Here is a 12,594-nt window from a genome sequence, read left to right as displayed (position 1 = left end):
CACAAGTATCACTTGAGTGATACTTGTAAAAGTATTCTAGACCTACTCTATATATATATATATATATATATCTCTAAAGAGAGAGAGAGTTGAGCTAGAATACATCTAAAAACGCCAATATATATATATCTAAAGAGAGAGAGAGTTGAGCTAGAATACATCTAAAAACGCCAACTCTTTGGTGCTTTTATGTTTCTAGCCCTAGATCTACTCCTTAACGCCAACTCAAGTGGGAACAACATTAATTAAAATCTATATTTAATTTTAATTATATTATTAAATTATTAATTAATCTAATTAATATATTTAAATTATTATTCATTATAATTTATAAAGTAATTAATTAATTTATTATTTCTGATTAATTAGCTAATTAATTATTAATAATTTTATGTGTTTATTCATAAGCTAATATTTATATTAATCAACCATTTATATTTTTATTAATCTAATTAATCTTTCTACTAGTTATATAACTAAAATAATTTACTAACAAATTAAAAAATTAAATTATACTTTATATTTAATTAATTAATTAATATATTTTTATTGTCCTCTAGCTAAGTTTATTTCTAAATGAAATAAACGAAGCGGGTAGCGTGCTACCTATCTCTCAAAAAAAAATAAATTTATTAACTTATTAAAATATTTCTAATTAATATTTTGTTGTTAATTAATTAGATAAAATATTTTTAATTTGAAATTATAACTCTTATTCCTCTTGTTCTAAACTAATCATGCAAATACTATTGCTCTTATTCGCAAGAACAATCCAAGTTTCATCCAACCGCAAATTTAATTTAATTTAATTTTTATTTATATCTGAACTTATACTTATCTTTAAAATAAGCAGTTCTTATTTATATTCGAACTAAATACAGTATAAGAAACCAAAATTTGGACTTAGTATAGTGGTAGAATTAAAAAGCTTTTTTGTGTTATAAGCCTTAAGAATGTTAAAAAATTTTAGGCAGTCAGTCCTTGCTGCAATTTTAGGTCCAACCAAATTGACAGTTGGCTTCCACTGCTGCGGCCGTACAAAATCTCCACAGCCCTTCCGACGATATCTACTAAGACACGTAAAATTCTGCCTGCACCCGGTGCAACACATAAGCCATACACAGCAGTCTCATCCCTCAATATTTTTATTTTTTATTATTGTTTTTTTTTTTGGTACAAAGCTTAATTATCTTCTACTAGTACTGGGTATATTGTACACTAGAGTTTTTTGTCTATTTACACTGTACCTTTTTCAAAAAAAATTATTAAACTATAAATAATAAATCTATAATTTTAAATAAAAGTGCTGGTTGAAAATAGTTAATGATGCATTAATTAAGTCCATTTGAAACAGAAAGAGACAATAGAACATCAAAAAGATAGGAATAAGAATACTTGAAAATAACTCAATAAAAGCATTCAATGATTTTATCTTAAAGGATTTTATTTTTTTATAATTTAATCAGTCTTTTAATAAAGTTGTTGGTTTTTTGTCTAAAACAGTATATTTCTTGATAATAATATAAAGATTAGCGAGAAATCGATAGTGTCCTAATGCCATTAATTAAGGGAAAAAAAAAACTAGAACATGATAGCAAATAAAAATATATCTCAAGCATGAAGTAAAAAATTGAGAAAATAATAATAGTTCAATATTTTTTTTTTGTCCAAAGAGATGTGTAACATAATGGATAAAAATCAAACTAAAATACAATATAGAAGGATAAGCCTTTTCATGTATAAGAAGTGCTTTTTTTTTTTATGGAACGTATCATTTCGCTAATATTAATTACTTCAAATTAATTGACTATAAATATAGATGATTAATTTTAAACATTTAAAAATTTCCCTGGTAAATATATAATTTTTAAAATTCAAATGACTGTCCAAAAGCGAGCAAATGTTTAGATGGGTTGTGATACATTTAACATCATTTAGTGATGTGGAATGAATGAACAAACTTTTTTTCGGATAAAGTATAATACATAAGATATATCAGAATGAATTATATTAGGCTAATGTGATTTTATGAGATAGTAAAGAGCTAGGTGTCACGGACACTGACACGAAATACGGGACACGACACCTTTCGGACACCACGACTTGATAACTTTCAAAAAATTAAGACATGAATACGGCATAGACACTGCTAATAAAATATAATATTTTTAATATAATAATATATTTTTATTATATATAAAATATTAATTTTGATAAAATATTATTATATTTGTCATACAAATGAAAGTTAGTAAAATTTTTATTGATAGTTCATATATTTTAAGAAAAAAAATTCTTCACCATACATAATTTATTTATATTGTTAAAAAAATATATATGCATTCATCGAAAAGCTAAAATATTTATCATCTTACATTATATATGTATAGAAAAAATAAACTAAAAATATGTATATATTTTTTTTAATTGTATCTGTTATGGATCGGCATTAAACGCTCGTCCAAGATGTCCACATCGGACATGTGTCCAACAAGGACGCGCATCTCCGACACGCAAGGTTTATATTAAAATGATGGTTTAAAACGATATTTTTTTGTGCTAATATAAAATATAAAAATATTTGATTATAATTTTTTATATAAAATAAAAAGGAATAATATCTCAGATATCTTCTGAAATTACAAAAATATCTAATATATTCTTGATTGACCAAAATGACCTTCTTAATCTTCACAAATTCCTTCAAATATTCTAAAATTTTTTGGATTAGAAAGATATTTTGATAATTTATAAATAAATTTAAAAATTTTGAATAGTAGTCAATAATAAATAAAAAATAATTTAAAATAAATGTGATAGAAAATTTTTTTCCAATATGGAAAAAAGATGGACTACTGAAGAAAGTCTATCATATAACACTTTTACCGCATCATCAATAACCAATAAATCACATCTCTTCTTGGAAAAAAATATAATAAAAATACTTTTTTAATAATTATAGTAGGATGGATAAATTCGAAAAGAATAATTTTACTGGTTGAAGAACAACCATCAATAATATACCCGGTGCATTTTTAGACTTTTTCGGGCTTGTACTACAATGCATTGCATGCTCATGTTGTGGGACAACATGCATGTGCATGCAATAATTCCGAACAATGGTGCCACGTCCTTACATACAAATTATATAACCACCCTGAAGCTCAGCTCTTCGCCCCCAACCCTCCGTAGCAAAACCAAAATCAAAACCAAAACCAAAACCAAAACCAAAACCAGAATCACAACCAGAACCAGAAGCATCATGGACGTTATCATCCTCCTACGCGAGCTGTTGCTGTGGCTCATTCTCTACTACGGCCTGCGCCGCCTCACCGTGCGCCTCCTTCCTCGCAAGAATCTGAGCCCGGCGCCGCTGCCGCCCGGGCCCCGGGGATTCCCCGTGGTGGGCGCGCTCCCGCTGCTGGGGCGCGCCCCACACGTGGCCCTGGCGCGCATGGCGCAGCGGCACGGCCCCGTCATGCACCTCAAGCTGGGCCAGCACGGCGTGGTGGTGGCGTCGAGCCCCGACGCGGCCCGCGTCTTTCTGAAGACGCTCGACGCCCACTTCGCCAACCGGCCCATCGACGCGGCCCCGACGCGCATCGCCTACGGCGCGCAGGACCTCGTGTTCGCCGAGTACGGGCCCCGGTGGAAGCTGCTGCGTCGGTTGTGCAATTTGGGCATGCTGGGGGCGAAGGCGCTGGAGGGGTGGGCCGGAGTGCGGCGGGCCGAGGTCGGGCACATGCTGCTGGCCATGTGCGACTTCGCGCAGCGGGGCCGGCCGGTGGAGGTCGCGGAGATGCTGTCGTACGCCATGGCCAATATGATCGGGCAGGTGATGTGAATTAAACAGCCGGCCGGTTACTGATCTGAATTAAAATGCTTGCTTTCCAGCTGATAAACCTTACGGCGGTTCTAGTTGCGTAGAGCAAGCTACTATATTTTCGTACGCATGGAAAAATCAGCGTTTTCGATTGACTTTCTAAATCTTAAATTAAGAATTATATGATCGAGATTATAGTCATCTTCTTTAGAATTTACTGGTCCTGCTCAAAAAATAATATTAATCTACGTGCTAAAAATAATCAAAGAATTGAAAGCGCACCCGTGATACTTCCGTGAGCAATATATATATATAACCAGACTCTAATATATATTTATATTTACTCTTAATTTTCTTTTGAACTCAAGAAATAAAGATAGCCTGAATATGTAAATTTCTGGAATTAAATTAACCCTCCTTCTTATTGTTTGTTAAATTATGAGAATTTATTTCAATACGATTATTTTCTTTTCGTTTTACTAATTTGAGGATGAATATTTTTTTGTTATTATTAAAGTATAACTAATAGTAAATAAATTTTCATAAAATCCGGCCTCAAATTATGGGGTCTAGAAGAGAGTCATTTATATATTATGAAAAATCCTATCAAATCCTCCCAAATCAATTGAATTCTTAGATAACAAATATTTTAATTTAGAAAAATTAGAATTCTAATCCTCTGCAATTCTAGGATTTGGGGCAGCCAACAAGGGAGCTCGATGGAATTTCGATCAGAAACTTCCTTTCACTTTGATATTATGCTAAAAGGTTAAGATGATAGGGAACTAATGTTTTAATACATTCTGATATTATATTGAACACCAAAAATACTTTGATAGGTCTAGAATGTAAATGTACCGTAATGAAATTTAAAGTTCGGAAACCCCTCTCGGCGATTTATTATTGTGAAACAATCGTTGTACTTTAAACGTTTAAGCTGTTAGAGAATAATCTCACATCTAGACTCGAAACTTTTTGTAAAATTCCTAACGTGTTAAATGGGAGGAAATTAAGAATGCCAGGAGCCCGGCATAATTCGAATTCAGGATTTCCTGTTCTGATACCTTATGAAACAACCGTTGTATTCTAAAAGTTTAAATCGTTAGAAAACGGTATTTATATATTTTTATATTTAACAATCATATTCTTAACGCTTAAACTGATAGTGAATGATGTTAGCAGGTGATTCTGAGCCGGCGGGTGTTTGAGGCTGTAGGCGCGGAGTCGAGCGAGTTCAAGGACATGATGGTGGAGCTGATGACGCTGGCGGGGCTGCCGAACGTCGGGGACTACGTGCCAGCCGTGGCATGGATGGACCTGCAGGGGATTGAACGGCGGATGAAGGAGCTGCACCGTAGGGTCGACGTCGTGCTGAGCAGGGTGATGAGGGAGCACGAGGCGACCGCCGCGGAGCGCAAGGGCCGGCCGGACTTGCTGGACCAGGTCGTGGCCAGCCGGGATAGCTTGGAAGGGGAGAAGCTTAGTGATATCCACTTCAAAGCCCTACTTCTGGTTAGAACTCTTGCCATGCACGGCGCTTATTAATTTAAAATCTAATTCTGAGTTGCACCCTGAGTAGGCCCCCAACAGGAAATTTTTTTTTTTTTCCAATTTAATTAGGTGACTAATTAGTATTATTTAAGAAGTGATGAACGATTGAAAATTAACCTTCAAAGTTGTCATGTTCATAAAATTTTCACCTAAACCGGACTTAAAATTTTTCAAAAATCCATCTTATTAATTAGTACACAACTATCCTATTAATTGTGGGATAACATGTACTTGATACGATTCTCGAAACAGCGGTGAGTACTGCTGTGCGATGCCGGCGCAAAATTTTTGTTTCGTTCTTGGCAAATTCTTTATTGTTAACTGTTGCAAAACCAAAGAGTTTTGCCACATGTCGAATTTGTTTGTGATTTATACATTTGGGCCCTGATCTAGACGTTACGGATACTAATACAGAATATGAAATACAACACGACTCAAACACGAAAACTTGATAATTTTAAAAAATATTAGAACAAGAGCACAACATGAACACCGTTAACAAAATAATATATTAATACAACAATATATATTTATTATATATAAAATATTAATTTTGATAAAATATTGTTGTATTTTTTGTATGAATAAAAGTTAGTAATGTTTTTATTGAAAATTCATATATTTTAAAAAAAATTCTGCACCATATATAATTTATTTATATTTTTCAAAAAACTTTCAATGCATTCGTCAAAATACAAAAATATTTATCATCTCACATCATATATGCATAAAAAAAAGTAATATATATATATATATATATATATATATATTTATATATATTGTATGTGTTATAGATCAGCATTGAATGCGTGTTCAAAGAGTGTCCATATTGGACACGTGTCCGATACTAATAGACGAGTCTTATANTATATATATATATATTGTATGTGTTATAGATCAGCATTGAATGCGTGTTCAAAGAGTGTCCATATTGGACACGTGTCCGATACTAATAGACGAGTCTTATAAAAGTTTTTATGATACATAAGCCTGATTGGAAGTATGAATATTTTATTTGAAATATTTCTTTGATTTACTAAAAAAAATCTAGTATTTGCTTGGTGAGGAGTCTGGTCCAATGTACATAATGATTACAATATTTAACCTTCCAAATTATTGTTCGAAATAGAATAGAATAAATCAGGTCATAGATAAAATATGCTGTCATATCAAATTATGATATTAAGATATTTCAGAAAGCAAAATCACACTCCTAACTTTTACTCACACAAGAAAATCTTCATGTACTGAGAATAAGTTATTAGTGGATATCTATTTGAGGAATATTTCAATAGATCATATAAATCTTGACTATTTATTTTTCTTAATAGATGGTTTAGATTTAATATGATTCTAGAGGTGACCTACTATTAAAGCATAGGTACCATTCACCAGGTACCTATTTAAATGATATTTTAGTCTTTGTAAAATAGTTTGGTCCACAAAACCGGTTTTATTCAACTAAGAATATTGTGACTTTCTTAAATACCTACAACAATAGTTGAATTTCAAATTACAACAAAACTGTAAATTTAAATTCAAAACAATATTTAAAACTTTATATATCAACTTCAATTTTTTAAATATAAAACATAGATTTAAAATAAAACTTTTAGTTCAATTCAAAATTTCAATTTAAATCAAAAATTAAAATTTGTCTTTAAGATTAAAAGTTCAATTTAGATTCAAATTTAAAATTTTAATATAAATTTCAAAATTAAAATTTTACATTACAATACCAATTTCAAAAATTAAATTTAAATTCAATATTTTTTTGAGCTAGATATTTAACAAATTGGGTATCATCTAATTTTGTAAGTTATCAAAGTAATTAAGTTATTTAATATTTAATATTTAAAAGATACTGACAAATTTGGTATATACATGAGGAGTGAATAGTTTCTGGTTAGAGGATGAAGCAACCTAGATAAGAAGACCGATACGAAGTATTCCGGTGATCCCCACGATCCTTTAGTATTTTATTAGTAGAATTTTTTTAGGAAAAATTCTACTTTACTTACTGGAATTCCTTGAGGGAATTCCTCATATCTTTTATCCGAGGGTTTTATCATATCTTTTATCCGAGGGTTTTATCTATCTTTTTTAGTCAAATTTTCGAAATCGGAAATTTGCCATTCCTTCTTCCATTAGCGATTTCTCGCTAATGGTAGCACTTTATAACTTTTTGTATCGTTTCGTTTGCGCGGGCATATTTAAGATAAGCAGTCACCTGATTAAAATATCAAGTCTGCCAGACTTGGATAATGGATGATGTCAGCATTGGTTAGCTTTTAGTAACTTCAGTGTAGTTATAACGAGTTGTCATAACCAATTATTGTAAGTTATTGTAACTACACAATTCTATTATAAGAAAAGATGGTGATCCTGCCTGTTTTAGAATTTGGATCATCTATTAACTAGACAATTCGGGTGAAAAGGCTTTTTTTTTTTTTCCAATATTGTCATGTTAACTAATTCAAATCGGTAATCTGTTCAACATGTTACTTCATGTAAATCCCAACTATACCCTTTACTAATTAAGAGATTAAATTTTAATATTTATGGTGTATTGAAGCATTCCTCTATTTATTTTATTCCGACAACAAAATTGAGTCTTATAGAATTATTTAGTTATAATGAAAAAAATTTAATTAGTTGGAATCGGAATGGATAAATCCGTTTGTGGTGTTTGGTACGTGGGATTCCCATTCCGATTCCGATTCCCGGGTGAATGAGAATTCTCCCAATTACCCATTTTTCCAATCCGGCTTAGGAGGCCGAATTGAAAATTGAATCCAGGCAGAATGAATTTGTTCGGATTAAATTTAACTTTTTAAACTTATTTTAAATTAAAATATAAGTTTAAGTTTAAAAATTATATTTATAAATTTTAATTTTAATTTGAAGTTAAATTAAAAATTAAAATTCAATTAAGAATTTCAAATCTAATTTATAAATTTGAATTTAAATTTAAATTTAATTTAAAATCTAAAGTTTTATTCAAATTTATTTAAAATTTAAATTAAATTTATGGATTCAAATTGAAATTTATTTATAATTTTAAAATTTAAATTTGAATAAATCAAATTTTAGTTTTATAATTTGAATTATCCGTTCAATTTTAAATTTTAATTTTTTAAAAAATATATTTAAAATTTGACATTATTTTAAAATTTTGACATAAATTTTTAATATTTAATTTTTGGTTTGAATTTAAACTAATATATTATAAAGATAAAATTGATATACTAATTTGATTACGTTTCTGATATTTATTTGAACCAAACACCGATAATGAGAATATTTTATTTCGATTCCGATTACGATGGCGAACCAAACAGAATGAGATAATGAACCATTCCGATTCCGTTTCTAGCTTATTCTCATTTCGATTCCGATACTGATTCCGACTTCGAATCAAACATAATAAAAAATAAGTTAAATTTAATTAAAAATCATATTTCCAGCTTATTCTACCGTTAAGATCTATCGTTTGACCAATTTTAGGGCTTGTTTGGTTCAAGGGTGGAATTGGAAGGGATAATTGAATGGGAATGAATTGGAATGGTAATTGGAATGGCCCACTCCCCCAAGACGTTTGGTTTATTTGTGGATTGGGAATTGGAATGAGTTATTCACATTTTATTGTTTGGTTTGTAGAAACTAAAAAAATTATAGAATACTATAATACTAATTTTACTCTCAAATATAAATTTATATTATTTAAAATTTATGAAAAATATAATACTATTCTCTAATAAGTTTTTCAAAAAAAATATCAAATTTATTTTTAAAAACTTTTATTTATGTGGGTTAGGTATAGGGTTTTGAGAGAGGATAGGTGTTTTTTTTTTTTTGATGAGAAAGGGGTGAAGAGAAGGAGGGTGAGATGGTCACATGGGCTTCGAGAACTTAGTGGGCTTCCGGAATGAAATCTCAATCCGGGCTAGAAGACCGGAATCAAGTTGAAGGCTAATGAACCATTTCCATTCCAGTCTGGAATAGAAATTCCAAACCGATTCATGCGAACCAAACAAAATTAACCGGATTTGATCAAATCGATTCCCATTCCATAGACAAAATGGATGAACCAAACAAGCCCTTAGTGTTTAGATCATCATGCTATATATTCCACCAACCATAGAAGAGGGCTATTATCCTAACTCCCATAAATCTTCATCCAAAAGCCGAAAATGCATAGGCACTAATGACTAGATGCTTTTAATAAAAATATAAAAAAATAATTCTTGATGTTATTATTATTTTTATTTTTTAAATGTAATAGTGTGCAAGCTAACTAAAACCAGAGTGAGCCGGTATGCTTCTAGAAGTACGGAGTATTTCGTGCATTCCAAGTCGTTTTCGATGTTGGGACTTTCGAATTGACGATCGGCTCCGTTAAACTTGATCTAGAGAGTATTTGAAGTACCTAGAAAATAAATTTTATAATTTTTCGATATCATTTGCCTAGTGATCAAAGGGGCTCAAAACTAATAATTTTAATGATCGTGATGAGCCGTTTGCAAATTTAACGGTGTAGAAATATCCAAATCACGTAAAATTTTGATAGAAAATTTTTTATACTATATAAAATAAGATCAATATTTTTGATCTAAAATTTTAATATTATATCATCATATTTTGTGAGATTTTTATTTTCAGTCATTGATTTTGGGCCACTTCGATCACTAGGCAAATGATATCAAAAAATCACAAAATTTATTTTCTAGATACTTAAAATACTCTAGATCAAGTCTAATGGAACTGATTGTTAATTCGAAACTTCCCATATCGAAAATAATTTAAAAGTATGGAGCGCTCCGTATTTCCAAAAGTATATCAGCTGCACTCCTAAAACCATCTCCCAAGGGACCCAAGAAATTAAACTGTATCCTTGAATCTGTTACAACTTTATTAATTAATTGAGCTTCCCCTTTCTGTCCTCCCAATGTCCTGCAGAATTTACTGTCCGCCGGAACTGACACATCCTCCAGCACGATCGAATGGGCCATAGCAGAAATGCTTCTAAATCCAGCCATCCTCAAGCAAGCCCATGCAGAAATGGACCGGGTGATCGGCCGGACCCGTCGGCTCGAAGAATCCGACATACCGAACCTCCCCTACCTCCGAGCCATATGCAAGGAGGCCTTTCGGAAGCACCCTTCCACTCCTCTCAACCTCCCCCGCATCTGCACCCATGCATGCGAGGTCGACGGCTACTACATCCCGAAGAACACCAGGCTCCTAGTCAACATATGGGCTATCGGGAGGGACCCGAACGTTTGGGACGATCCGCTCGAGTTCAATCCCGATAGGTTCATGACTCCCCAGGGGTCGAAAATCGACCCGAGGGGGAACGATTTCAAGCTCATTCCTTTCGGGTCCGGCCGAAGGATATGCGCAGGCGCGCGCATGGGAGTGGTGCTGGTAGAGTACATGCTGGGTAGCTTGATTCACGCATTTGACTGGAGCCTTCCCGACGGCGTTAAGATGAACATGGACGAGACCTTCGGGCTCGCACTACAAAAGACTGTGCCGGTCTCGGCGATCGTGAGCCCACGATTGGCGCCTGCCGCCTTTTTCCAGGGGTGAGCATTATTTAGCCTGAACTGAAGCACCTAATTGAACAAACTTGTTTCGGTACTTTTCAGTTTTATGGATAATTCGCTATGTCGCGCCTTCTTATAGGGGTGAGCATTATTTACTTAATTGAACAAATTTGTTTCAGTACTTTTTAGTTTTATAAATAATTCGCTATATGTGCATGAATGAAATTCTCTATCGAAAACCAACTGAACCCAACCAATATAAATTGGATATGATTAGCTTCTTCACTTTTGTTTTTCCACTCAGTCCAGTTTGTTTTTAAAAAAAAATTTCTAAAATCGAAGAGATATACTAAGCCTATAATTAATCCATAATGCGTTGCTCTTCCCGTAACTCTTTTTTTTTTTTTGTTTACTAAAAATGAAAATAAGTTTAGGTGTCCTTTGATAAGGGGTTGGAGTAGTGAGTAATTACAATCTTTTTTTTATTGTAAACTTAATTTTCTTTTGCTCAAAACTGAATTACGGCTTTAATTATTTTGCGTATACCAGAATGGTCGTTAGAACATTTATTCTAGAAAAAATTTCAAATACTATCCCTGTGTTTTCATACTTTTTCACTTTAATATCCTATGATTTAAAATGTATCAATTTAGTACCTTATGGTTTCACACTTTCTCACTTTAGTACCCTGTGGTTTAAAGTGTATCAATTTAGTACTTTATGGTTTTATTTTTCTCTTTTTGTTGGCTCTGTTAATATTTCGTTAAATTATATACAATAAACTTCAAATACCCTATCTAGATTTATCGAATATTTACTTTAGTATCCTTTAATTAATTTTAACTGTCACAGATTTTTTTTTTCCTCCGTTAATATTTCGTTAAATTATATATAAAAAACCTTAGATACCCTACATACGTTTATCGAATATTCACTTTAGTGCCATTTAGTTTTAACTTTGTTACTGATTTAATGAAAAAAATTAGTGAAATGGATAATAAAAAGAGAAAAATAAAATCATAGGGTACTAACTTGATACAAAAATGAAACCACATGGTATTAACTTAATACACTTTAAACCACAGGGTATTAAAGTAAGAAAGTGCGAAACCACAGTGGCTAAATTGATACACTTTAAACTATAGGGTATTAAAGTGAGAAAGTGTGAAATCACAGTGGGTATTTGAAGTTTACCCTTTATTCTATTTGTTGCCATATGGTGTGTCCATATTGGCGGGTCATGTTTAACCTGATTCATATAAGATGTGGATTGAAATTTATCCTAATTAGTTTAGGATAAAAATAAATTATATATTTTTTATCAGTTAATAAACATATCTTCTTAATCTTAAGAGGTATTCTAATCCTAATTTTTACCCTAATCTCTATGTAAGATTCAGAATATTTTAGGGGTTTTCGTTATTCTATAAAGATGTCCCTTTTTCTTTTGTATGATCCATCTTAAGAGAATTTAAGATTTCGTCTTTCTTCTCTCTCTTCTTTCTCTCTGGAATTTCCACCTACGTTCCTGAGGTTTTAAAGTGTGGTTATAGAAGAGGACTCTGGTAGTCCTTTTCGATTTACATATGTCACATCCAACTTCCATTTGATCCGTATTCGACGTATTCGAACCGTGATGCAAGATGTAGGCGTGGGAGAAAGTAAAATACA

At 31.9% G+C, this 12,594-nt stretch overlaps 1 protein-coding gene across 1 annotated transcript; it reads left to right on the top strand.

Moving 5' to 3' along the window:
- On the top strand, positions 3,211 to 11,081 carry LOC109719614 (flavonoid 3',5'-hydroxylase 1-like). Its single transcript, XM_020246386.1, has 3 exons — positions 3,211 to 3,835; positions 5,006 to 5,335; positions 10,334 to 11,081. Exons 1-3 carry the CDS (start codon positions 3,263 to 3,265, stop codon positions 10,964 to 10,966), a joined length of 1,536 nt encoding a protein of 511 aa, XP_020101975.1. The 5' UTR covers positions 3,211 to 3,262; the 3' UTR covers positions 10,967 to 11,081.

Source organism: Ananas comosus, linkage group 13 (genome assembly GCF_001540865.1).
Source record: "Ananas comosus cultivar F153 linkage group 13, ASM154086v1, whole genome shotgun sequence".
In the NCBI taxonomy this organism is placed as follows: domain Eukaryota; kingdom Viridiplantae; phylum Streptophyta; class Magnoliopsida; order Poales; family Bromeliaceae; genus Ananas; species Ananas comosus.
The sequence above is the reverse complement of the archived record's forward strand: the minus strand, read 5'-3'. Positions and strand labels throughout refer to the sequence as shown.

Coding starts and splice junctions, on each gene's coding strand:
- LOC109719614 (XM_020246386.1), top strand. CDS start 3,263: ATGGACGTTATCATCCTCCTACGCGAGCTGTTGCTGTGGCTCATTCTC. Junction 3,836..5,005: donor TGGCCAATATGATCGGGCAG/GTGATGTGAATT, acceptor TGATGTTAGCAG/GTGATTCTGAGCCGGCGGGT. Junction 5,336..10,333: donor ACTTCAAAGCCCTACTTCTG/GTTAGAACTCTT, acceptor AATGTCCTGCAG/AATTTACTGTCCGCCGGAAC.